This window comes from Cydia amplana, chromosome 1, assembly GCF_948474715.1.
Source record: "Cydia amplana chromosome 1, ilCydAmpl1.1, whole genome shotgun sequence".
NCBI classification, from domain to species: Eukaryota; Metazoa; Arthropoda; class Insecta; order Lepidoptera; family Tortricidae; genus Cydia; species Cydia amplana.
Genome location: NC_086069.1, coordinates 351690 through 379585, shown reverse-complemented (window position 1 = coordinate 379585; position 27896 = coordinate 351690). Strand labels below are relative to the sequence as shown.

The 27896-nt window shown below is 39.7% G+C and overlaps 3 protein-coding genes across 3 annotated transcripts; all 3 read right to left on the bottom strand.

Annotated features, from left to right (window-relative positions):
• Nucleotides 1-156: 156 nt before the first annotated feature.
• LOC134654738 (spidroin-2-like) lies at nt 157-8614 on the bottom strand. The gene is made up of 11 exons (XM_063510213.1): nt 8431-8614; nt 7656-7691; nt 7137-7181; nt 6549-6686; nt 6159-6179; nt 5772-5831; nt 3450-3491; nt 1981-3186; nt 1404-1451; nt 848-885; nt 157-296 (listed from the first exon to the last, which is right to left on the bottom strand). Exons 1-10 carry the CDS (start codon nt 8612-8614, stop codon nt 863-865), a joined length of 1803 nt encoding a protein of 600 aa, XP_063366283.1. The 3' UTR covers nt 157-296; nt 848-862.
• Nucleotides 8615-9181: 567 nt separating this feature from the next.
• Nucleotides 9182-14506, bottom strand: LOC134654731 (myb-related transcription factor, partner of profilin-like). The gene is made up of 6 exons (XM_063510205.1): nt 14358-14506; nt 11892-11978; nt 11570-11644; nt 10670-10858; nt 10041-10181; nt 9182-9228 (listed from the first exon to the last, which is right to left on the bottom strand). Exons 1-6 carry the CDS (start codon nt 14440-14442, stop codon nt 9182-9184), a joined length of 624 nt encoding a protein of 207 aa, XP_063366275.1. The 5' UTR covers nt 14443-14506.
• A 1406-nt stretch (nt 14507-15912) lies between these two features.
• Nucleotides 15913-27638, bottom strand: LOC134654722 (spidroin-1-like). Its single transcript, XM_063510198.1, has 17 exons — nt 27495-27638; nt 26139-26156; nt 23386-25581; nt 23144-23290; nt 22501-22563; nt 22051-22065; nt 21181-21279; nt 20270-20707; nt 20154-20192; nt 19243-19371; nt 18981-19076; nt 18335-18499; nt 17834-17959; nt 17557-17676; nt 17170-17318; nt 16569-16829; nt 15913-15960 (listed from the first exon to the last, which is right to left on the bottom strand). The coding sequence occupies exons 1-17, from the start codon at nt 27547-27549 to the stop codon at nt 15913-15915; spliced, it is 4164 nt and encodes a 1387-aa protein (XP_063366268.1). The 5' UTR covers nt 27550-27638.
• Between the last annotated feature and the right edge of the window lie 258 nt (nt 27639-27896).

Here is a 27896-nt window from a genome sequence, read left to right as displayed (position 1 = left end):
GTAAGCGAACATCCTTAACAAAGCTCCTTTGAAAATTGTATTCACTTAAATCACTTAGATTGTTATTATGATACAGGCACCTAAAGAATTATTCATGGAACTAGACCCTGGGTCCGAAATTAGAATATTAAAAATACAGATAAAATAAAACACACATTGTATTGCCCCGAACATATTATAATTGCAAATACGAAATAAATAAAAGTGCTTCGTTCGGTTTGCTTCACACTTTTAGACTACATTACACTCGTGTCCGTCTTCATGGCTTAGTCGCTTGAGTCGTGAGCTAGTTGTACCTGAAAACGTAAAATTAATGTGAGAGTCAAACATGTTCAATGTGTTAAAACGGGTCACTCACGTTTATAAGTCAAAAATGCTCGACATGTTCACTTTACTATATGAGGAGCTTTTGTTTAGCAGACTTTCACTATTCCTATAAGATTTAAAATCTCCGCAAGATTTAAGCAGCACCATATGTTGAATTAAAACCTATCCAAAATTATCTCTGGTGTATCATTAGTCCTCTACAGAAAACTGCAACTAACTCGGTCAATCCTTTTGGCAGAAATTAGGAAACATTCATTTGTATGCACAATCACACAAACAGTCGGAGACGGCGCATGCTTTTAACTGTCACCCTAAATGCATATACCATCTTAGTTCCGTCGGGGGTAACAAACGTGAGTGACCCGTTATTAAATAGCTACATTAAATACACCAGTAAATGTTTGTATACATTTTAAATTCACATTAATGTTTAGTCTACATCGACATGGACATGTCAACATCGACATGGGTAAAATTTATTTTATAAAAATATTAAGTAGGTTTGTAATGTTTTACTTACTACAGTAATTATTTTCTACTCCTGTGAATCTGAATCACCTGAAATAGTAGAATGCGTCATTTATATTAATTTTTGCTTCGAAAAATGGACCAACAATGTGTCTCTTACCAGAATTAATTAATTGATACAATAACCAGAATAAAAACGATGAGTTTTATAAAAGGATTTAAGTATTTCTTAGTCATCATCTCAAATCCCTTTCTTTCTAAACTTAAACTAGTGACTTCAAAATTATTCCACCGACTGTCTCGTCTGAAAAATTCTAATACTCATAAGCCCCGACGGATTCAAGGGAAGTTTGATTAAATAGAATTTGCATGAGACCCGCACACCATCTGGTCTTGTAATATATTTTTAATTTATGTCCCAAAAGTTGTCAGGGCATGCCAAGGGATTACCGGTATATGCTTGTTAAGAATTATGCCCGGAGCTCGCCAAAAATTTCTTTGGCAAACAATGTTTTGTATTGGATAACGCGTGGGGCATTGTTTGGGATACTTTCCTTTGAGTGTGTGGAGGGTTTTTTCGAAGTCGAATTCCTTTGTGATATACACACCTGTTTTTATGGCGGACGCCGCTGATGCCTGGGCCAGGGCGGACGCGTCTGTGAAATTAATTTATTTTCTTACATACATGGATATAAGAAAAAAACGAGTAGGAATTTGAGTTGAACCATTTGAGATTTTAGATAAAAAAAAGTTTTCAATTTTAGATTTTTAAATATGTTTCAACTAACTTGTCAATCCACGTTTCTTCAAGCCCAATTCTGAAATTTCTTGTTCTGAATTTGTTATGGATTTGATCTGTCAGCTAGGTATCTATAGTGACGTTTCTGGTCTAGAACTGTTACTTTTAAAAGCTGACATTAAATTCGTAACAGTTTCAGAACAATAATTAGAATTAGGTTCCTGGTTTAAGTAAAAATTAAACAAAATCAAATTAGGTTGCTAAAATAATGTAGTTTGTGAATTTAACTAAGTACCTATATATATAAAGACTATTGGTGTTATTCATAACCATATGTCGAATCTATAAGTTTTTAGTCCATGTCATTTTGAAATTTGTGTCTACTAAACGAAATTGACCAGAAGGCTAAGTATTATGAATTATTAATAATTATGTGTTATCTTTACCTCCACCAGCCATAGCATTGGCTACCGCCTGTGCGTCAGCTTGAGCCGCTGCGTTGGGCCTCATCGGTTGGGCTCCACCCGGGTAGAAATATGACGCCGGGGATTGGTACATCGCCGGCTGAGACATTACATTAGCGTTAGCTGAAGCGTCCGCCTGACCCTGCGCAGCTAACTGCTGTGCTAATGCGTTCGCCATCGCTTGTGCTGATCCAAGGTCAGCTTCGGCTTGAGCTTGGGCTGAAGCACCAGATCCACCGTATCCATATGGTAGATTCTTGTAACCTGTCTGATAGGGGTTAGATTGTGCGCTTCCCTGAGCTTGTGCCATCGAGTCTGGCTTTCCCCCTCCATACAATCCATTTGAGTATCCTGCATTGCTCTGAGCCATAGCATCCGCTATCGCTTGAGAGTCTCCCTGAGCAATGGCGTCAGATTGAGCTTGCGCTACTCCATACCCTGACTGGGCATTGCTAGTGGCTTGGGCCTGGGAAGCTCCGCTTCCGAAATTTACTAACCCGCCAGATCCAGGGAAGCCTTGGTTTCCACCGGGGAAGCCTTGGTTTCCACCGGGGAAGATTTGGTTTCCACCAGGAAATCCTTGGTTTCCACCGGGGAAGAATTGGTTTCCACCAGGGAAACCTTGGTTTCCACCGGGGAAGATTTGGTTTCCACCAGGGAAGCCTTGGTTTCCACCGGGGAAGACTTGGTTTCCACCGGGGAATACTTGGTTACCACTGGGGAAGACTTGGTTACCACCTGGGTAGTATGGGCCCGGTTGCTGAATGATCAATTTCTTTGGATACATTTCTTGTTGGAATCCTCCCTGATTCCAGTTGACGGGATAAGCGCGGTTGGAGTTTGCCTGAGCTTCGGCTAAGGCTTCAGCTAGGCTTTGTGCCTGGCCCTGAGTTCCAGTATCTTGGCCTGGGTAGAGTGGGAACTGGTTGAAGTTGTTCTGAGAGGCTTCTGCGGCGGCCTGAGCCTGCGCTATGGCCTGAGCTTGTGCTGCGGCCTGAGATCCAGCATCTTGGCCTGGGTAATATTGGTATTGGTTAAGGTTGTTCTGAGCTGCTTGTGCGGCGGCTTGGGCTTGCGCTGCGGCTTGGGCGGCTGCGTCAGCTTGGGCTATAGAGTTGGCGGTGCCTTGTCCGTTTCCGTTGATTTCGGCGAAAGCGTTTGCGTTCGATATCGCCGATCCTATTTGTCCTGAAATGTTTAATTAGTAACACTTTTATTAATGACAAAACTCGGTGAGGGCCACTCACGAACGTCATAGTAATAGCGTTATTAGTTTAATGTCTAATTTTATGGTTTCATTATCATCATCAAGAGAGGATTTGCGAGATCTCAATGCGATTTTTGAGTTTATCTTTTAATTTATTATCTGAGGTAAATGTATCAGTATTAATTTTCACGCTATCAGATAGGTAAGAACGAAGTTTCATCTCAAAATTTATATTTTTGTTTACCTGGGCCCATATTTCCTGGGTAATAGTTGCCATTGTTGTAAGCTGCAAATAAAAAGTAATTAAAAAAACAGTTAATTACTACTCCATCACGCATAACAGCCGTAATAGCTATTGAAAAACTATTAATGATTTGGAATTGACTGTACGTACGAGCATAAGGAAAAAAAATGCACATTTGATACATGGTCACCAATACCACAAAAGACTATCACAAGTCACATTTATTTAAACCGCAGTATCCAACCGAACAAAAGTACAATAAAACACCTATCAATATAGCCAGGGGGGTAAACCCGATAAATGGGTGGAAAGTACACTTTGCGCGGTGGTCAATCATGCCCGGTCGTTGGCGATGGATCGCTGCCCGCAAATACCCTTATTGCGTTTGGGATGGGACTAATAAAAACTTGATTTCTAGAACGATACCTTTATACCTTTGTATATTGCCTTGTTATTGTGCCTTGGAGATTCGAAGTGTTTTTGTATTGTTAGGTATTATGAAGTTATACAAAACACTGGATATTAAAAAAAACGTATAGTTTTCCTTAACAAAAGATAAACGTATACGCCAGATTTTTAAAATACAAAGTGGAAAATTATATGAGCTTCGGCTTAGCGCAAGCAAATTAGCCTAGTATTTAATACCAGTTTTACTATAACATTAATTAATTTCTTCTATAAAAAAATCGGAGGACTAAAACTATGATTTTTTTATACTAGACCAGGCGTGGCCCAATTCGCGATTTCCTCTCGTCGCTACAAGTACCTACAATTACAAGCGGCCCACACCAATTGCGGTGTTTACTGTATAGCTAAAATAGTAGTAGTTGCCGCGCAGCGCTACGGAACGGGCGCCTGCTTGCGCTTGCGCCACCTAGCGCTCATACCTGTCGTAATAGACGCGTTTTGTTAGAGAGTGAATCTTCTGTACCTAGTATTTTACTGTATTATTTATTCTGTGAGTAGACTAAAACAGAAATAGTTATGAATGTAATTTTTGAAGAGTAAAAACAAACTTTCTTACAAAAACATCTCACATCTTCAACGGTTGAACCGTGATATGTGTCAAGGGCAAGCTATTGAAAACAGGAGCATTCAGATGCAGCTCGGCCGCGTAATAACCTTTCCGCAGTTCCGAGCTTTTCATGTCGATAAAAGACACTAGAGGGCGAAGGTGAAGATTGTGTCGCAATGAAATATCATAAACCCCAGGCAAAAAATATGGAAACAAGCTATATATGATAATAATTCAAATTCTGCATATTTAATTACACAAATTGGTCAACCGCGATATAGTTTCATTGTTTGCTGGGACGTCAGTCTTTCCGTGACCGCAGCTGGTGCAACTCAGCTGAAACGTCGGAATTTGAGGTAAAAACAATTGATGAAACTATATCGCGGTAGCTAGACCCGTTTGTGTAATTAAATATGTGTACAAAACGCGAGAGATTAAACTGTTAAAATTAAAATTCTGGCTACGATTATTGCCAGTTCAACATTTTGTAAAAGTAAAATATGGCATTAAAAAAAATGGTTACTTATAACCAATGCCAAGATTGTTACAAAATTATATTATAAATAAATTCCTATTCCCATCATACTCGTATACATGTTAACTCAACATGTGTACTCGTATTGTGTTGATGGTCCTAGCCATTTTAAACGTACAACCGGTAACGACAGTTAACGTAATCGTTAAAAAGTTAGTTTATGATCGAACGACAGATTGGCACACGTATGTCCCGTCGTTAACGTGCAGAATATAAAGGGCTTTACCGTTCGTTTCAACATTTAAAAAATAATCATTTAATCTGAACTGTTGTTTGACACTTGTTCAACTAATTTTGGGAATTTTGGGATAAGCATCTTCGTTTATGGACAAAACTTCCGTGTTACTCAGTCATATTAAACACATTGAAACGAGTCACTCACGTTTCAATTTAAATAAATGTGAGTGACCCGTTTAAATATATTCTACAGGCTTTACAAATAAAATGTGTTACAATATTTAATTACACAAACATTCTAATGTTACTTACTATCTAATGAAACTATATCGCGGTAGAATATTTTTGCATTATATACTAAAGTAAACACTATTCGTCTGATACTTATTCTTTTAGTACGCTTAAAGCGAAAAGTCGAGTGATTAGATGGTTGAAAACTATGACATGGATATAGGAAGCGGGCATGAACTGTAGGGGGCAGCATCGAACCCCCTATTCATTGGCGCGAAACAAAATGTTTATATTTTTAGTTTTAAATAAGTTTGATATTTGTGTAAAATGGTCCTAAGTTTTTTTTATAATTAAAAATACTTACGCGTTTGTGGTGTTGGGATGTAAGTGCCCGGTGGCTGCGGTAGGCCTGGCGGATAAGTACCTAAATAAAAATGACCAAATTTTAACAGTGCCATCTACTGATACTTATGTGAGTTATACTTGTACATAGCACTTAGGGTCACGGTCCTAGATATTTACCCCATATTATCTACTCCAAAGCTCAGGGCTATAAAGCCTTATTTTCTGACGGAATCCTTATCTGCATTAAACTCCTTTTTATATAAACCTTGTTAATTTGCACATTGCTATCTTTGAACTATATCAGTAAAATAATGAATACAAAAATTAAATTAAATAGGTAAACAGATCTGTGTACCAACTCATTGGTAAACCATTTTTATTATTTCCCTTAAAAATAAGTATTTACCAGGATCTGGAGGAATAATACCTGTAAAATAAATTTGATGTACGTAATGTAAATAATAGACTCGGAACTTATAAAAGGTAAATTAAAGACAAGCGACAAGCAACAGACAGGTACAATTTATTTTGTATTAAGCAAAAACGTCTACAAACGATGCCTATGCCTATAAGTGGAAGAATTCACTGTCTTGGGTGGGACTTGAACCCACGACCTGACCTGACCCAATTGGCATTCGCAATTGTTTGCTCTACCGGCGCAACTGAGGCTAGAACGCACTTTTTTTTGCCAATTTTAGGTTTAACATTGTGGACCATACTAACAGCATTACCACTAACTGACTAGTTTGATTTTATGTCTTTAAAATAAGATTTACAATCCGTGAACAATACTTACAGCACTCCGCCTTAGTGTAGCAGTTGACTTGAACGTTGACGATGGTGGACATAGAGGCCTCTATGCACATGCACTCCAGGCACGGGTCCCACGGGTGCTGAAACACCTGCCCGGGGGTGTAGGGGCGGCATGAGGGGTCTGTGGAAAATTGGGGGTATGTTGACTAATCACGGCCTCCTAGCCTCATCGATCACCCTTAGGCGTATTCTAAATTGTAATTAAGGCCTTTAGATTTGATCTGATGTTCATATACGAGATGGGTTCCCTTCCGCCCACTCCAATTATATTTAATCATAAGCCAAGGATACGCTAGGGAACAATGTCCACGACACGTGTCGTGTCGCCAGCGACGTCGGGTGAAGTGGCGCGACGTTACCGGACTTCGCTCGACATGTCTGCCGTCATCTCCCGACACGTGTCACCAGTGTGTGTCATAAGGCGCGCCGGGCATGTTGAGCGAACACCGGCAACGTCGCGCCACTTCACCCGACGTCGCTGGCGACACGACACGTGTCGAGGACAATTGTCCCCTAGCGTGTCCTTGGCTTTAAGCGTCTTTCTATGTAGGTCTGTGCTTGTAACACTTACGTGGTGATGGTCCAGGGAGCGGATCGACATGTATAGCTGGAGGGGCTGTAAGGTGAAACAAAGGTAGTTAGAAAAAACTGGCCACGAGCATGTCGGGCCATGCCCAGTGTAGGCTTCCTACTCTTCCGTCACAAATAGGCTAAACGGGAGCTATTAGTGATAGTATAGTACATTGTTAACCAAGGAATGAAATTATGCTTTTCACCCAAGTTAAACATTCTGTTTTTCATTTCGAATTCGAGAAAAGAAAGAGTTCGTCATTCTCAGTAAAAATAACATAAAAATTAGGTTACTTTGTTTTATCTCAGAGTTCCTATAGCCATCTCCTGTGTCCATCGTCATATCAGCACAATAGTACCATAATATTTAATTGTAACTTACATAATATGTATTTGAAGTTTCAGCTCTATCGAATAATGAGAAGTGGCATCGAATAAGATTTGACCCGAACATACATACATAGGTATTACAATTATATAAAAGCTTTAGTAAAATATGATGCTACATGTGAAAACTTACCCGCAGTTGTAGGTGGCGCCATTGTCGTTGTCATATCTAAATCATTTGAGGTTAGAGTCAGTCTAAGCTAACATTGTACCGACAAAGTCAGCGCCTCTAACAGGCATATTCTGATTTTAATAACAAGCCACTATTTAGATCTGGATCAGTTATGGATCTGGGCCCCGTTTCTCAAAAGCTGCCAATAAGTGACATCCGCTTGTATTACAAAGTTACAAGCTTTTGAGAAACGGGCCCCTGATCTATCAGTGTCATAAGTGACATTCTGGGTCGAAACAATGCAACGAAATGAAGGCAGTTACAACGTTACTTACAACGTTACTCAACGTTACTTTTAAAAGAATCATCCTGCAAAATTAGATGGCAATGTCGATGTAAAATGTCATATTTTGTGACTCAGTACGAGTCGAGACAACGAAATGATAATACTCGTATCTACTGATATAGGTACCATCGGAGTTTCAAAAATTGCAAAATTGCTACTCGAAATTTTTTCGGAAACTTATCATACTTATTTTCGTACAGAAATCTAAATTTCCATTTTCAAAATGAAAGTTTCATTCGTTTCTTGTGTAACATTCCTCAAATCTCCGAGTACTTTTCCAACTTTTTGGAAACTGTAGAGCACATCTATAAAATATCCATTAAGTAGATATTTATTAGGATATGGTCAAAGATATCTATTGGATATTTTTAGAATATGATCAAAGATATCTTTTTTATAGGATATGGGCAAAATCCATTGGATAAAATATGCTGCCTAAATCATACATACCACACATAGGATCAGGGTAGCAATCTATGGTGACCTCCCCCATCGGGGATCCCTCGCATTTGCATCTGTAGCACGCGTACTGCGGGTGCGCAAACCAGATGTCTCTCGGATAGAACCGGCAAACAGGAACTGTGGGGAGACAAAATATACTTGACGATCTTACAATGAACAGTGAATTACACATAGTCCCAAACGAAGTACAGCTGAGCAATAAAAAAGTTTTGTCTCAAACGTTTAATTTTTGGTACAATTTGATATCGCTGACTGTATTTTTCTTTCAAGAGGCAACTAGTAATCACCGAGACAATTCTAACAAACCCTAACACAAAGGTTGCTTGTTTTATCAAGATTTGCCCCGACCAATCGAACATACCTACACTTACGTGTGTCCTACTGCTGGGCAAAGGCATTGGAAGTAAAATATAAAAAAATAAGCTTATTTATTTTATCTTAATAACTTGAGAATGATAAGGATCTTTCTTGACCGAATTTGTCAATTATTATTTTTTGCATTTTTTCGAGAATACGCTGTATTTATCTATACGGCACTGCCGAGATATGAACCCACGATTTACAACGAAATGTTAAATATGTAGAGAAAGACTTAGATGCTCTTCACATAAATAAATGTATTTACAGGGATCCGATTGCATGACTTGTTCTGTAGACATGGACAAAACCAACTAGATTGATATGGATTTTTTTCTTAAATTGCTGACAGTTAACTCTTCGTAATTCCAGTTTAGAGTGCTTAGTTATATTTGGTCAACTTACATGGTGTAGGGGGCCCCGGCGGTGCTGTAACACGTATTAAAGTATTAATCAATGTCAGTCACCTGCAATAACATGTTACACAACGAAGGCCGCAAAAACATCTGAGGGGCTACCGCGAAAACCGTTTTTCGCAGATTGCGGGGATCTTTCTCTTTTACTCCAATGAAGGCGTAATTAGAGTGACAGAGAAAAATGCCCGCAATTTGCGAACTTCGATTTTCGCGGTTATAGCCCTGACACGGTCTTATTTGTAGATCCATAAGAGCGTGTCACATATTTTGGCTGCCTTCGAAGAGCAGGTGACTGTACACAAATAGGAATACCCCATAAAATAATATTTGTAAACTTAGGGCTATTTATACAAGCGCTCAAAGAAAATCTTGTTCTGTACGTTCTTGTTTTACTATAATTTTTTTTATATATATTTATACTTACGTAACGTTGTGGGAATAACTGAAAATGAAAAATATCCATTAGATAGGTAATTTCAAAGCTGAAGTATACGAAGACGAAAGTGGAGAATTCACGCGAAATCGCCTTTTCATACAAACGTAGTCACAAATATTTTTACAAAATTTTGTTTTATATCAACCACAGCCTCTACGTTTGATTTTTTCGGATTTTTTATTAACTAATTTTTACCATAATCAGAAAGTCTAAAAAGGTCTAACTTAAGTAGGTCAAAGGGGCATAGCTATGGTTAATTTAATACACATCCAAATAATATGTAAAAATATTTTCCAAATGTCAATATCCAGAGAGGAAAATGGTCCGTTTGTATGGAGAAACGGCCGTCCCCTTTCCTCTTAAGGTAAATAATAAATCAATAAACTCACTGCATGTAGGGTTATGAGTACACTCGATGACGGGAGCCTCGGGGCGACCATACATATCCTCGGTTACCTTGCAGATGCAGACTTGGCAAGGATCCAACTGGTTCTGGAAGTACTGGTTGGTAGGCATGGGGTCGCATTTTGCTGAAATAATATGTCAATTATGCAACTAGGGAACTAATCAAAGGCGCCTAGCCTTTGAAGGATAGCATACATCAGAGAATTTGAGACGAGTACCGCCGTGGCCGGGTGGTTTAGTGGTCAGGACGTAAGCTGAAGATGGGGTCGATTCCCGCCTCGGCCACCGGTGGACTTGGTCACTTTTTCTTTAGTGTATTTAAATCTCTTCTTTTACTTAAAATTGGCCTTATTTATTTTCTTCTTGCTGAGTCGGTTCTTTGAGAACTGTTGTTTTGAACTTGTACACCTAATTTTGGTGTGATGAACTCTAACACCTCGGCCACGAAATATACTAATACCTAATAAATCAGACCCAATCCCCTTGACATGCTTGTAACCAAAATACTGCTTATTTTCGTAGTCGACATCTAGCGTCAAATAACGAATTTATCGGTACCGCTACTTGACACTAGATGTCACGAGTGTCGCGACAAACAAAATAAATTTCTTACGTGTTGGCGGCGGCGGCGGGGGTGGTGGTGGTGGCGGTGGTAGCGGCGTTGTCGGCCACGGTAGGACATCACATTCGGCGCAGCTGCCACACACAGGCTCCAGGTACCCGTACCGCTGCACGCAGACGCACACCTGGCAGACCCCGTACGGGTCCTTGAGGTGCAGGATTTGGTCTGCGTGGTAGCATTCTGGAATTAAAACATAGTTACCATTAACATATCCTGGCAATCCTACATTGTCAGTAGAAAAAGGCGCGAAACCCAAATTTTCTATGAAAAGAAAAGACAGACCTTCGCGTCTACATTTTTATCCCGCCTTTCCCTACTGAAATGGCTTGCCAAAGTATATATTTATACAGATACGTTTGGCTAGGATGTGCACCCGGTACAATAACTTTATTTATTTTTAACTTTATTCAATATACTTACATCAAATAGATACAAAAGGCGGACTTAATGCCTCAAGTCAACCATAAGGCCAAACAAAGAAATATCAAGATGAATGCAGCGCGTGGGCGCTTTTTATACCTACATCATCATTTCCAGATATGGGAATTCCCGGTTCTTACCATACAAATTTAATACCGGGAGACATAGATATTAATGTTATTTTGGAAAGAGATCACAAACTTCATGACCTAAAACTTCAACTGTGTTCTGAATTCTATGGATACCTACATTATCTACTAAGGTATTATTATGTTTTCTATTTTAAACGACCTCAACCTTGTTGGTAGTGACTCTGCCTACGAACCTGATCGTCCTGGGTTCAAATCCCGGTAAATGCATTTACGTGTGTGCTATTGAGCTTACTGAGGGACTAGGTAACTAGATTTGCGTAAGATTGTCTCATATAAATGTCATCCAATGACAAAGAGGGATCATTCACAAATTACGTACGATTACTCGGTGGGTAGTTCGGTGTCGTTGGATAATATGGCGGCCTGTAGGTGGTTGGATTGAAATGTCCAAAACCTGAAAAATTACCTTATGTCAATAAGTACCTACATTTATACATAATATGTACCTACAGTTACCATGTAAATAATAGTTATTTGTTTAAAAAGGAAATAAAGTTGTTTATCCAGGCAATAACGGAAATTCCAAAAACAATATCCAATCTGAATTAAATTGTTGCAAGAAGCACTCTCTCTATGTGCAGATAATTTTGAGCATTTTGTCCGTATAGAAGTTTTGCCGCGGAGTGTGAGGGATACTTTACTTTGCGCTACAGCACTTGCTGATGCTGAGGCGGACTTGTCATTTTCTTCCAGTTCTTGACCAGTTCTGGCTGCGTTCGAAGATGAAGCTGAAAACAATCACGTTTAAAATAGTTATTTACAGTACATTATAGGCTACTTTTCCGCAGTAGTGCGTAAAATAGCACTTTTCGTGCGTATGTCGAAACTTTAAAGTGCCATATGCAGGGATCGGAACCGGTTTTTTGCAAAAACCTAGAAATAACCATATTTTTTGAATTATTTTATACTTACTCGAAATGTAGGACTCAGTTGTGTTTTTAGGTTACGACTTCGTATTATTAGATTGCCCAATTAGAAATGAAGTAATTAGCAAAGAACGAAAAAATACCGTTTCCGTTCCCATACAAAAAATACCGGTATCCGATCCCTGGCCATATGTACTGTAAAACGTGGTTCGATACGCGTGCGAATAGGTAATTCGCAACTCGTGTCGATTTAAAACACTCCCTTCGGTCGTGTTTTAATTTATCTGAGTGAGCAATATCGCATTTTGCTCATTTTGTCTCACTCAGTGAGCAAAATGCGATTTTGCTCACTGTTTTTAAGTAGCAAAGTACCCTTGTTCGAGCTGCTGAGGTGAAAAATATATTTTCGCTACATGCGTTTCAAAAACATTTACCTACACATTAAATTATCAAAGTATGTATTTACTTATCGTGATCTCGATTAGAAGGTCGCAAGGGCCAAGTGTGGCTAATTTGATATACCTAATAAATACGACATGTGTGAAATTACGTATGAATAATACATAATAATCATTGGTTACCATTTTTTATGCGTTCAAGGGTATCGAACAATTTACCTATTTGTAATAGATTTAAAATTGATATCATTTGCTACCTTTAAAAATGTATTTTAGCGCTTTATAGTTATTTAGATTCAAATTTATCATATTCATGTAACTACAGTCACCTGCAATAATATGCTACACAATAGTGATGGGTAGGACATCAATTTAAAATGAGTTTGTATGAGTACCTCATTTTCTAAAATGAGGTGTTACAATGTCTTACTTCAAATGAGGTGAGGTACTAGCATATTTTCAGCGTCGACTATTCCATTAATTCCAACGGCGACAAAAATATTTAATGTATATACATATTTATGTATTCATCACTTCCTTTATAAATAAATAAATAGTAACATTTAATTGGAGTGCAATTCTGGAGGTTAAGAATAGAACTTTTAGGAGAAAGATAATTTTAGAATCAAGTAAAATGAATAGAGGAGTGAAGTAAGACATTTTTGCGGTACGAAGTACTGCGACAAATTAACAAAATGAGTGGTACAAATGAGGTGCCTCACGAGTGAGCGACTCAACACTACTACACAACGAAGGCCGCAAAAATATCTGACACGATCTTATTTGTAGAGCCATAAGAGCGCATATTTTTGTGGTCTTCGAAGAGTAACATATATATTAATACAGGTGACTGTACAATAATTAGTTTTAACAAAACAGGCTTCGTCAGATGAACAATAAGTATAAGGTGCCTAGTCAAGGTGGAAAAAATAAAAAAAATCCAATTGTGTTTGGGTTAGTTAGACAGAGAAACGGACGGACGGACAGAGTCGCACCATACGGGTTCCTTTTGTACCTTTTTGGTACGGAACCCTAAAAATGTATCGGGATGACAGGAGCTACGAAAAGTCACGTGACTAATTTCCATATTACATTTTCTATTGAAGATTGTCACTTGCTAGCCAAACCAGCCATAGATTTTGTCAAAAAAGTAAGATAAAATCCACAATCAATTTTTATTAACGTTTCTTGTTTATCATTAATAGGTACAATTAGGTAGTTTACGATATTCTAACACTAATCAAAATTACGTCAATAGCATTATTTATGGAAAAAGTCAAATAGAAAAAAAAAGATTATACTGGATATTGCACGGTGCATCAGTGCACGGTGCGGTCAGCTACTAATGAGCTATGATTAATGGGAAACATTGCGATAACAAAGCATTAAGTACTTAGGTTTTTATTTTGCAGTTTCAGGATTTAGTACAAATACAATACAAATAATTCATTGATAGTCAGTTGATAGTATATGAGTATTAGAAATTATGTTTGTTATATAAAGTGCGTCACAATGAGCCAGTACTTGGCGTAAAATATCTTGTTTCTAATGCATGCCATTGAATACCTATCTAAGGTTGGCCCCAAAGTACACACACCCCTTAACCCCTAACCCTGAGAGTATGATCAAACATTATATTAAAACCACCTAGTATCCAGTATAATTGAAGGCAAGTAACATTCAAGTAAGAGATTTAAAAAATGAACGGGGTTTGGGCTGAACTCTAAGACCAATTTTGTTTTATAACACTTTATTTAGTTAGTTTATTTTTCTGGGCACTTTCCGCAAATGCGAAAAAAATGAGACTCCTCCTTCAAGACCCATACGAAAATCCCAAACTAACCTGATATGTCTAGTGACTGCTGGGTTGACCGACTCACACAAAGGAGGACCAAGAGTCCAAGACTCCTGAGGACTCCTCGACCCATCTTCACTTCAGCTCACTACGAACTCAATGCTCAACATTACCACCTACGAGTATTTAAAGGCCACACCACCGTGGCAATCGATTCCGCCGTGTCATGTTAGGTTAAATTTACAATCACTGCCATATAATTTGATTCGATGTAGGTTGCTGATTCGCTATAAATGTCGATTATTTGATTGATTAAGTAGGGTGGCGCACGTTTTAGTGAACGCTGATGCCGTGGAATGTACTCCTTGCTAAGGTTCTTCAAGAACGTGTAAGGGTTTCTTAAGGGCCATCAACAAATATTTTGATTTATATAATTTTATGTATCTATTAAGACATTGCATGATTAGTTTTTAGCAATGACCTGTATTTGACTTGCTAGATGTAACGTTCTTTTGTTACTTGGCCAAATAAAGAAACTTGAAACAATGATAATTTATTAAATCACTAGACTTCGCCTGAGACTTTAGAATAGAATGGAATAGAATAGTTTATTTGTGTAAAAAAGGGTATAAATTGATGTTACATAATATTGTTTCCAATCCTTAATTTACCATAATACACTGTACTAGACTTCGCCTGAGACTTTGTCTGTACAGAAATTGGAACTGCCAATCTCCCCTCAACATCTGCTTAGTTCTCCTACTTTTAACTCTTATTTCATCCCCTTACAGTAAATTCAGGGTTAAAAGGATCGTATGTATTTTTTTTTAGGTTTTAATCTAAATACCTGAATGCTAAATTTCATATCCTACCTTTAAGCGTGACTGTGTGCGTGCGGATGAAGTATCTATACTGGATCAACCAAATCTTGTCAGTAGTAAAAGGCGGCAAATTTGAAAAATCGCGGGTTAGCAACACTGTGTTCGAATAATTCCAAAATCGCGTGTCATCTGTGTGTTATCTGTGGAATGTGGATCGTGAATGACAGCCATCATCTTATTGTTTACATTCTGAATCGTTTCTATTCCAAGAGAAATTTCTGCTGTCACCATTAAATACCAAGATTATGCACGACCTCAAGCAAAGCTAAGGTGCCTACAATGTACAATCATGCTCGTTGACGGTAAACAGTACTAAAATTTGAGGTTATGATAATTCACTCGAACTGACGTATTAAGGGAGGAAAAATAAAGACATTTTGGTTCGATGTACATTGCTGCTTTTCTTAGCGCAATTCCGCTCTTTGAGTGTTACATGGTGTTACCCTACTTTAATTTGCAGTACATTGCTACTGACAAGATTTGCTTGACGCACTTTAACTTACAAATTTTCATATTTATAATACCTATTAGTAAGATTTTCATAATCCTACCCAAGTATTTGGAAGGCCGTATCGCTTGTTCTATGGATGTTATATTAAATCAAATAATTGAAACAGATATTGAATCCCACTAGATTTTATTAAAAAGAGGTGTGCTTAGTCTATTTTTACAATGCTTAACTTAACTACTTTGCTGGTTATCGTCGTATGATAGATTGATCCTTAGTTGTTATTATTGAGTTTCCTCTCAGTTTCCGTCTCTGTCACTGCCTGAAAAAAGATAAAATAAAAGGTTTAGTAAAAGGTCAGGGCCGGTACAGACGGACTGCAACTCGACTGCAATTTGTATTACTGAATCGCGATTAGAAAGGGATTGAGATAGCTGTCAATCCATATTGATTTTGACGTAAGTGTATGGAAATCTGTTATTTCTAATCCCTTTCTGATCGCGGCATGATAATATGGGAACTGTACGCCGACTGCAACCTCGGCAACGTATATCGGTCCTTAAACTCAATATTGCTTACTATGATAAACAACGCGTGACTTTAAAATAACAGTGATTTTCTTATCTAATTTCTAATAATGGAAGAAATATAAACATTACGTAACTTAACGTACGGTTTATAAAATACAAAAGTGCCTTTTAGGTCATTATCAATTAGATCATTAGACGTTTTAAGGCGTACTGACATGGGCTTCTTTACACCAAGCGTAGTTTCATGTTCATCATCTATAAACGCAGGCCCTAAAGTTGGACTCAGGACCATTGCCTTGATAATCAATATGACATACACTTGATGCATCAAGAATTTTGTGGACATACTCGTAATCATAAATTATGCTTCACAAACAGATTTATCATACAAAAACAGAACCAGAACGGAGAAACCCCGATTCTTATCAATCCAAATTAGGCGGCGGAATTCTATAGAAGATTTTTTTTTACCTTGGGCTTGAGCTAAAGCTTGCGCGAGCGCTGCCGCTTGAGCCTGGGCCTGAGCTTGGCTCTGAGCTTGCGACGCGCCACCTCCCCAACCTCCTAATAAGCCTTGAGCCTGAGTTTGAGCCTGAGCCTGAGCTTGAGCATCAGCTCCACCCCATCCGCCTAGTCCAGCTGCTTGAGCTTGAGCCTGAGCCTGAAATTCAAAATTCAATAAATATTCTACAATCGGCCTTAAGACGTCTTTCACGAGTCAAACAATATTTACAGTGACATCATATAGTGCCATGAAAAATATATAGCACTACAAATTTTCATTTTAAGTTGTATTTTCACATCTGACTGTCACTATCCCGACAAAATGTACAGGCTTTAATGGTTCACAGGATAGTGAAAACGCCCATAAATATAACAGCCAATACCTGGGTAAACATTACATTATAATTATCTTAATTTAAATAAATAATTACTACATATAATATAACATAGATGTAAAGTCTCTATGCGGTTAATAATATATTAAATTTGAAATATACCTGAGATTGAGCGTTACCGCCTCCAAGTCCGTTAGCTAGAGCCTGAGCCTGAGCTTGAGCGTCAGCCGCACCACCAGCACCACCTAAACCTAGGGCTTGAGCTAGCGCTTGAGCTTGGGCTTGAGCTGAACCTCCAGCACCTCCGAGACCTGTAATTTATGAAATGTTAATGTGACTTTTTGGCGGCTACCGACTTAATGACGTAACAAAACGTACAAACATTTTTTTTTAACAACTATTGGGGATTATTTTTTACTCTGAGTGGAAAAACTAATATATAAAAATTCTAAAATCTGAAATGGAAGTTAGGGGGTGCCACTTTAAATATAAAATCCTATTTTCAAATACCAAATGTGTGAATTCTAAATGGCCTAATACTAGTACTACCTTGAGCAAGAGCTTGTGCCTGAGCTTGAGCGTCAGCTGAACCACCAGCACCACCTAAGCCTAGAGCTTGAGCGAGTGCTTGAGCTTGAGCTTGAGCTGAACCTCCGGCACCTCCGAGACCTGAAATCATGAAATCATTTATGAACTGATAATGTAAATTTATCCATCGCTTTCCTCTAGTCTAGACCTTTGGGAAACATTTATTTAATTTTATACTAACTTAAGTCATTATTAAATACCAAAGGGAGAATTCTGAACGGCCTAATACTGGTACTACCATGAGCAAGGGCTTGTGCTTGTGCCTGAGCTTGAGCGTCAGCTGCACCACCAGCACCACCTAAGCCTAGGGCTTGAGCGAGTGCTTGAGCTTGAGCTTGAGCTGAACCTCCGGCACCTCCGAGACCTGGAAATTATGAAATCCTTTATAAACTGAATATGTAAATTTATCTGGCGATTCCTCTTAGGCAAAAGCCTAACCTCAAGGTGAGATCTATTAGGTACTCTATCCAGATGGTAATTTCTTGTATCAATTTGTAATGGATCTATCATCTAGCTATCAAAAGTGATATTTTTCTATCAGAAATCTATGTGAGGGTCAATATGGCTTACTCTGATTACAACTGGTTGTATTTTATTATGTATTTAGGTAATTAATTCATACTCGTACCAAACAGGATTCATACCCTATGTTAATGTTTTATCGTGAAATGCACATACTATTGATGATATTGAGGATCAACATTTCGTATGAATTTTAAATGGCCTAATACTACGGTACCTTGAGCGAGAGCCTGAGCCTGTGCCTGAGATTCAGCGGAACCGCCTCCGAGACCAGCAGCTAGAGCTTGAGCTTGGGCTTGAGCGTCAGCTGAACCTCCGTAGCCGTTGGCTAGAGCTTGGGCCTGAGCCTGAGCTTCAGCTGAGCTGCCTCCCCATCCGCCACCTGAAAATGTATAGAAAAATGAATTATCACATGTCAGGATTATTGCAAAAGTCCACGAATGGCTAATTCAAATTTCATGTGTGTGATGATGGTCTAAAATCGTAGGTTCAAAGCTCGGTTGTACTGTAAAAAATCGTTCTAAAAACAATTCAAAAAGACGACTAAATATTTGGTCAGGGATCCTTATCATAAACAAACAGAAGTTAAGCGTGTTGCTATTAGTCCACAAGCCATACTGTGAACTATCAATTCGTAATACAATTTGAAGAGAGTGCTTTTACACGTTTCGTTATTTTACCAGCTTTTCAAAAATCAAGCGTTTATATAAATTAAAAAAACATTTACAAGAATGTTATCAGTACCTACACAATTTAAGAATGACGGAACAGCAAAAAACCTAAATTTGAATAATGGTGCGACGAATTTCCTAGAAAGAATCCTTTATAAGTGGTATGAAGTGTGATGTAAGACAAAAAGGTACCTTGAGTCTGAGCTTGGGCTTGGGCTTGAGCTTGAGCTTGAGCCTCAGAGGGGATCCATATAGGAGTGGGTTGCGGCAGTGGGGCTGGGACTGGAACTGAAACATATATTTTTGAACAATAATGCTACTTAGAAATGTACAATTTATTTATTACGATGAGTCTGATATTTTTAAGCTATTTAGGGTTCAATAACTGGTTATTAACCATTGTAAAGTAAATTTTAACAGGGATTTAAAGTCCTGTATAGGTTGATAGACTTACTTCCACAGCCAGGGATTCTGTAGCTCTCGATGTAGATGTAGTTGTATTTGACGCGGCAAGTAAGGATGACGCAAGAGTCGCCAGGTTTCGGGAACGGTACGTTCGGTTCGTGGGACCTGCATTCGGGGGCTGGAAACAAAATCGGTCATTGTCCTTTACTTCTCTGAGCAAGTTATTATAAAAAAATAACTTTTAGCCACCCAGATGCTTAATAAAAGACCTAGCATTCCTAAATACTTTATACTTTGTTTTGACAAATCAAAATTGCATTTTTCTAGGCAAGTCTTGATCTGTGGGCGGCTAGAACCTAATTATAAATATTATGGATCAATCTTACACAAATCGAGTAAGTCTCACGGTATGTGTGTCAATATGGTTTGTATTATGAGTACTAGTCGACGATATATATAGGTACATATACATAAGTGAATACTTAAATACTCAGAAAACATTTATAACTCAGGAACAAATATTCGTGATAAATACGGAAACAAATGCCTACACCGGGTTTTGAATCCAGGACCTCCAGCTTTGTACACAGTTCGTAGAGGTCGTATATGAAGCTATTATAATACTTTTCCAATTTATGTATTTGCTATATTTTTTAAGTTACAAAATATTCGAAAAAATCTCGCGAAATACGTCTGCTATTCGAATGCAGACAAATTAAACGAGAACCAAGTAAATAATATCTGTTTTATGCCTTAGATACTAAAAATACTTAGTTTGGTTGGCACATCCACTACCCAATCTGCCAGTAAAGTACTAAACAGATTGTGTTATACTGTTTTATTTTATTTAATCCATGACTAAAATCGTGATTGATACCTATAATTTTTATCAAAGATACCACAACTTTTGATATTTTCCCTTACGATTACGTATACGATAATGATACAAATGTTTCATACCTACGTATATGACGACGGGTACCGGGAAGACTTTGTTTCCTGAAAATAAGACGAATTAAAGATGGGCATTTCAAAATTTATCTTTTACTCATTATTAATAATTTCGGGATACTTACTGATCACGGGAACGGGTACAGGAACAAGTACTTTCGGGCCAGGAACAGTGATATATCTGTTAACCGGATACGGAACGCGGACGGGGGGTGACGGTACCGGTACAGGTACCGGAACATCTCTCTGCGGACCAGGAACGAAGACAGGTATTCTGATGGGCGGGGATGGTACCGGTACTTTCACGTATATCTTTTCAACTGGGCCTGGGACCGGGTACGGGACTCTGATGATCTTAGGCGGGGATGGTACTGGGTAGGGCTGCGGTACTGGCACGGGTACTCTCACTTGTACTGGGACCCTCACTACTGGGCCGGGGACGTAGATCGTCTTCGGCGGAGATGGGACCGGGACTGGTACCGGGATCACGACGGGTTTGCTCGGGACTGGAACCGGTACTGGGTATGGTCGGGGTGGGCCAGGGATTATGGTTGGTGGTGGGCCTGAAAAATATGAATAATCATGTAGGTAAGCAAGAAAAATAAAATCGGATAAATTTTGAAACAAGTTTTTATACAAGTGGCCGGTTTTTGTTAGTCTTGAGTGTTGAATTCTTGTAATGGAATTACTTGATAGAACATGTAAGGTATGTGATCGTGACCGTGATCTTAGGTATGTGAATATTTAAAAAAATGTTTGCACTATGCCAATGGTAGCGAAGAGTATGCGAATATTGAAATTTGATACACAAGGTTACGTGTTCATATCGATCTCAATTGATGCTGACGGTACTTACACTCTTAGTCGAACAGTTCGCTGTGCATAGCATAGCAGTGCTTAGGCCAGCAGCCACCGTGAGATCTCATTTGACAATAAGGTCGTGTAAGTGTAGGTAATATATTTTTGGAACGTTGTCTTTTAAAGATGTTAGTGAACTCGACCGTTCATTTTGACTAGTTTTGAAGACGGTACTTACACCACGGTATGGGGATCGGTCTTGGTATCGGCACCGGAATCGGCGTGGGTCCTGGAGTCGGTCTCGGAAACGGTATTACATCCGGAATCGGAATGGGAGCTGAGAAATAAATATAAATTATTAACAAGCCTCTGCCTCACGACGTCGTATTCGTTTAAATGAAATATGGAACGCTCGAAACAAATTGAAATTAATTGTACGCCCTGATATTTGATTAAATAAAAGGATAATTTTATAATCACACAAATGTATATAATGTATATATCAATTGTTTCAAGTTTTTCGTATCCGTTTGTTTTTTAATCATACCTGGTATTGGATGAGGTGCTGTAAACAATACAAGCGTTATATTTTAGATATGAACTAATGGAAAATTTGTAATTTTTGTCAAAATAACCATTTTTATCGATTGGAATTTTGTTTCAACATACATCTTATGCTCATCAAGTCGATTCTGACAAACCCTAACATAATGAGGTTAGATTGTATTATCACGTAGTCCCTATTTATACTCCCAATCTTCATCATCAGATCAGCTGGCTTATATAGCTGGCTCAATCGGCCTTCCTCTTTCATATATTTTTTCATTTTCTGAAGCTAATGATCCTGGGTTCGAATTCCGGCAAGGGCATTTTTTGTGTGGAGAGCACAAAAACTTTGTTCCTGAGTCATGGGTGTTTTCTATGTAATTATGTTTTCATGCATTTTATATTTATCGTTGTCTACGTACCCACAACATAAACCATATTGAGCTTACTGTGGGGCTTAGTCAATTTGTGTAAGAATATCCTTATATGTGTATTTAATATGCCATATTCTTTTTAAAGTTCGTTCAAACTAATTATAAGTAGATAGATTTGTCGTACATACCTGGGCGAGGTGGTACTGTAAAAAAAGAACATTTATATCAGAGTTACATAAAAATATGCATACAATTCACAAATTAATTACGATAAGACAAGTAATGACCTAATTGTGTACATATGTATTGTACAGTCCAGGTGACAATTAAATGTTGTCTGATAGATTAAAGTACGCCTTGTTAATTTTTATATATATTTATCCATTTGTTTTGACAATTCGTTAACTTCTGGTTAACAAATGGTTAGGTAAAAGTATTACTGATAGTGTTTTGGGTTTGTATGGCGAATGTGTAAGACTTGGTTATTAAGTATGAAAAAATGTTTTAAACCTGGTTTGTAAACGATTATATAATGTTTAATTCGCCTTGTAGCAGCAGAAGAAATTAAATTTAAATATTCTTATAAATTTCATGATTTTAAAGTATTTTTGAGAATTCTGAACTTGATATAAACCCACCTGGTAAAAATGGACTTATGGGCAAAATTGTAGGTAGTGAAGCGTGTCTCGGATCACGAGGAACTGAAATAATTCACGATATCCACTAAGACCACCTGAGGGGATCATCCAGTTATATTGGACAAATAATTGATCCAATTGTACGCCATATCTACCACAATCCCCTGGTGATTTTAGTGGACCAATATACCTATACCGAATATTCAAGAAATTTATTGTAGGGTGTCCTACTGGACATCTGTCCACTAAAATCACCCAGGGGATTTTGATCTAAACAGCGTCTTGAAGGATCGCCTGGGGGATCAAAGATATATTCGTCCAAAGTTTCACCTGTGTTCACTTAGGTGATTTTAGTGAATATCATGAAATCTGATCTCTAGTTTGGACAAAATCAGTAGTCAATATACAAATTTACTATTTCACTCATCAAAGTGAAGGCTTCAAGGACACAAAAATTACGCGTTGTTTTCGATGCTTCATTTGACAACGGAGCTATTATACTGCATAATTATATTTTTTGCTGATGTTTTTGGTATAAGCACATATGACCAGAATGTGAACTATTTGTGTGTGTAGGTATGGTTCTTATAGTTTTAAAACCTTCAGATTTTTATGAACTGAAATCGTTTTTAATAATACTTACCACAGGCGGGGCATCGCCGGCAGCTGAGGTAGAGACTACCTATTGGCGTCTGGAAGCATCCACAGACCTCGACAGCGGGACAAGGAATGTATTTTTCCGTACCAGGGACTACTCTTACTATCATCTGGCCATTGTACGAGCATTGAGCTGGAACATACATGATAAAATCAAGCGTTAGCGTCGAAAAAAAATGTCACCTTATCTCCAAAAAAATAATACTTTAAAAAATACAAAATATTTACCGGGTGGAGGAGGAGGTATGAATCCGGTTGAGTGCGCGTTTGCGTTTGCAATTGCGGTGGCATCGGCGCTGCCTCCAATAGCGAGGGCATTAGCGATAGCTTGGGCGCTGGCATTGGCGCCGCCGGCGTTTGCGAGGGCTGAGGCGAGAGCTTGAGCCGTGGCACTGCCGCCTGCAGCGCTAGCTAGGGCTTGGGCGAGAGCTTGGGCGCTTGCACTGCCAGGGGCAGCACTTGCAGTTGCTTGAGCAAGAGCTTGCGCTTGCGCGCTGCCTCCTGCGGCACTTGCGAGGGCCTGTGCGACCGCTTGGGCGCTTGCGCTGCCACCAACAGCGCTGGCTAACGCTTCAGCCAGAGCTGAAGCGCTACCGCCACCACTTCGTGAGTTTGCAAGAGCTTGGGCAATAGCTTGTGCCTGTGCACTACCACCTGCAGCGTTTACGAGAGCTTGGGCCAGAGTTTGAGCGCTTGCGCTACCTGCATCAGCATCAGCTAAAGCTTGAGCCAAAGCTTGAGCGGTAGCACTGCCACCTGCAGCGTTAGCGAGGGCTTGGGCGAGAGCTTGAGCGCTAGCGCTAGCACCACCACCTGATCTAGTGCTCGCAAGAGCGTTCGCAAGAGCTTGAGCTTCAGCGGTTCCACCTGCAGCATTAGCGAGAGCTTGAGCTAGAGCTGAAGCTTGAGCACTACCGGGTTCAGCGTTTGCGAGGGCTTGTGCCATGGCTTGGGCACTTGAAGTCCCTCCAGCGGCGTTAACGAGAGCTTGGGCAAGCGCTTGAGCGCTAGCGCTAGCGCCACCGCCTCTAGTGTTAGCGAGAGCTTGAGCAAGAGCTTGAGCTTGGGCACTGCCTCCTGCAGCGCTTGCGAGAGCTTGAGCTAGGGCTGAGGCACTAGCACTGCCAGGTTCAGCGTCCGCGAGAGCTTGGGCCATGGCTTGAGCGCTAGCGCTGCCGCCGGCGGCGTTGGCGAGAGCCTGGGCAATGGCTTGGGCTTGGGCGCTGCCGCCGGCTCCTCCATTAGCGAGGGCATTAGCATAAGCATCGGCACTGGCACTGCCTCCAGCTGCGTTAGCAAGTGCTTGGGCGATGGCATCAGCGCTGGCTCCTCCGGCTCCTCCGTTGGCAAGAGCGTTGGCCAAAGCGTCGGCGTTAGCACTGCCTCCTGCAGCGTTAGCAAGGGCCTGAGCAATGGCTTGGGCATTAGCGCCACCAACTCCACCGTTGGCTAAAGCGTTGGCAATGGCATCAGCACTGGCGCTACCGCCTGCACCGTTGGCAAGAGCTTGGGCGAGGGCTTGAGCGCTAGCGCTACCAGCTCCTCCGTTGGCTAAAGCGTTGGCAATGGCATCAGCACTGGCGCCACCGCCTGCACCGTTGGCAAGAGCTTGGGCGAGGGCTTGTGCGTTAGCGCTACCAGCTCCTCCGTTGGCTAAAGCGTTGGCAATGGCATCAGCACTGGCGCTACCAGCACCTCCGTTAGCAAGAGCTTGGGCAAGAGCTTGAGCCTGGGCGCTACCGCCAGCACCACCAGAGAGAGCGTTCGCGATGGCATCAGCGCTAGCGCTGCTACCACCACCTGCGGCGTTTGCAAGAGCTTGGGCAACTGCGTCCGCACTTGCACCACCAGCACCACCATTAGCGAGTGCATTAGCAATAGCATCGGCACTAGCACTGCCTCCAGCTCCGGCGTTAGCAAGGGCTTGGGCGATGGCATCAGCGCTGGCTCCTCCAGCACCTCCGTTGGCTAAAGCGTTGGCGTAAGCGTCGGCACTGGCGCTGCCACCACCTCCGTTAGCAATAGCATCGGCAATAGCTTGAGCATTAGCGCTGCCAGCACCACCGTTAGCCAGGGCATTGGCGAGGGCATCTGCGCTCGCTCCGCCTGCACCTCCATTGGCTAAAGCATTAGCAAGAGCGTTCGCGCTAGCGCCTCCGGCGCCTCCATTGGCTAATGCGTTGGCGATGGCGTCCGCACTAGCTCCTCCAGCTCCTCCATTGGCTAACGCGTTTGCTAGAGCATTAGCATTGGCGTTAGCTCCTCCGAGTCCTCCGTTAGCTAGGGCGTTGGCAAGAGCGTTGGCACTCGCACTGCCTCCTCCGAATCCGTTGGCTAATGCGTTTGCTTCTGCGTCAGCGCTGGCACTGCCGCCTCCGTAGCCGTTGGCGAGTGCTTCGGCGTTCGCAAGGGCATTGGCTAGGCCTGAAACAAATAAATCAAGTTACTAAAGGATTACATTTATTATATCTTATATATTAAGCATAGTCTTCTTAGGGCCTGCCAGTACACCACCTGAAAGGATGACCAAATCCCTCGTGCGGGCCACTCTTGTTCGCTTAGCCTTTGTTTTAATAATCTCTAAAATATTTTTGTATTTTATCCTTGATGTTTTGGTTTCGAACTAACTGCCCTTGTGAATCTGTGCAGGTTTCAAAAAGGGTTAACCAATTTTTGGTTGTTTTCTTAGGTATCAAATAATTGATTCAGAGATTTGTTTAGCTGTTACAAATAAGATCGTGTCTAATATTTTTGCGGCCCTCATTGTGTAACATATTATTGCAGGTGACTGTATCATTGCACACAATATTTTTTACTAATGAAGCAGCTAACAGATCAAATGATTAATAAAATCAAAGTAAGTACCTATACAATAGTAAATCAATTTTGTTTGTAGATCTTTGCCTAGGATTAAAAAAAAATACAGTAGACGCGCTCAAGTGAAGTTTATTTAAATATTTTAAGTAGAATTTACTACTTACCACTGCGTCCGTAGTCATCTGAAACAATACAATATTATTGAATTATACATATTTAGAGGTTAAAATAACTGATATACACATTTGGATATTTTTAGCAGTTATCATACTGTTTGATAGGTTATACTGTCGTACGTAGTAAATCCACTCTATAAATGAAATAAAATTAAAAAGCTGATAATAATCTCATATAAAGGGTCGTATTTTTATTAGGGTTCCGTACCCAAAGGGTAAAAACGGGACCCTATTACTAAGACTTCGCTGTCAGTCCGTCCGTCCGTCCGTCTGTCACCAGGCTGTATCTTATGAACCGCGATAGCTAGACAGTTGATTTTCACAAATGATCTCTGTTGCCGCTATAACAACAAATACTAAAAATAAAATAAAATACATATTTAAGGGGGGCTCCCATACAACAAACACGATTTTTTTGCTCTATTTTTTGTTGATGGTGCGGAACCCTCCGTGCGCGAGTCCGACTCGCACTTGGCCAGTTTTTTTTTATTGGTTACAAGTTGAAGCTATTTTTGTTCCCAAGTTTTAGGTAGTTACCTTAGTAGTTGTATGTTTAGTGGATTTTGGAAAATTACATTAAGTACCAAGTGAAAAGCCAAATTTAAAACTTGGAAGGATCAACTCGTGGGAAATTTGTATTTTTTTCAGAAACCTAAATCCGTCGATGTGGAAACTTATTTTTTGATCGAAAGGATTTAGAATTGGTCCCAGCGTCAGGATCTGAGGGTCTACCGCGAAACTAAGTACGTTCGTGGTTCACGGTAGGCCCTCTGGTGATGGGATATCGCAGAAATTCAGGGAACTCTTTAAATATTATTTTTATTTAAGTACTTTGTTTATTCGGCCTTTATAACTCGAAGAATAAATTAACGACCTTTTCGGCAGTTTTTGATGATTTCTAAAATGAATTCTTATGATGGGTACAAACAGCAACTTTCGTAACTGTCCATAGGTGGACCTTATGCCTTTTGTAATAAGGTTTACGAACTGTCAATTAACGGGTGACCCACTGGGACTGGTAATATATATTGGTCCAGGGGCCCATTTCTCGAACGGTATTCGTCTAATATTATTAGTGTGTTGCCATGGTAACCCATACGATTTGACAGTACGCGGACTAATAATATTAGTCTAATACCGTTCGAGAAATGGGGCCCAGTTTTTTCTCTATGCTTGGTCCCAGGTTGGAATCCTATCTATTAGCATCTTATAGTACAATAGGTGTGATTTTTTAAAATTAAAAACATTGAACAAACATATATGTACATCCAAAGATGTTTTTTTTATGTTTCGCTAGCCAAACTAATAAAATAAATTATTATGAAAAATATATTTTCAACTTACCCTGAGCGAAGACGACGGTCACAAATAAACAAAGAAGTCCAAATTTCCACGCCATTTTGGACCTCTCAGTGGGCTGGTTGCTCACTGAAGATGCCCATTAGCCGACAACCACACCTTTTAAACCGATCCTTGGTCACGGGTTGACGTGTGAGGAATCAATTTATATATTAAAAGACATGCCGATAAGGTGTTGATTAAACTAAATTAAGTAAATGAACCGAAGTTGATTGTTTAAGGTGTGAAGATATAAATTTTGTTGACGATGTAATCAATGTTAATAGGTATTGAAAGTTTAGTTTGGTAAATGTTTATTATTATAGCCGCACTTTATCCAGAGCGGTCGTATTTTTGTAAATATTCTAAAAACACGACTTATAAGAAGTGTTTTAGCCCACCATACAA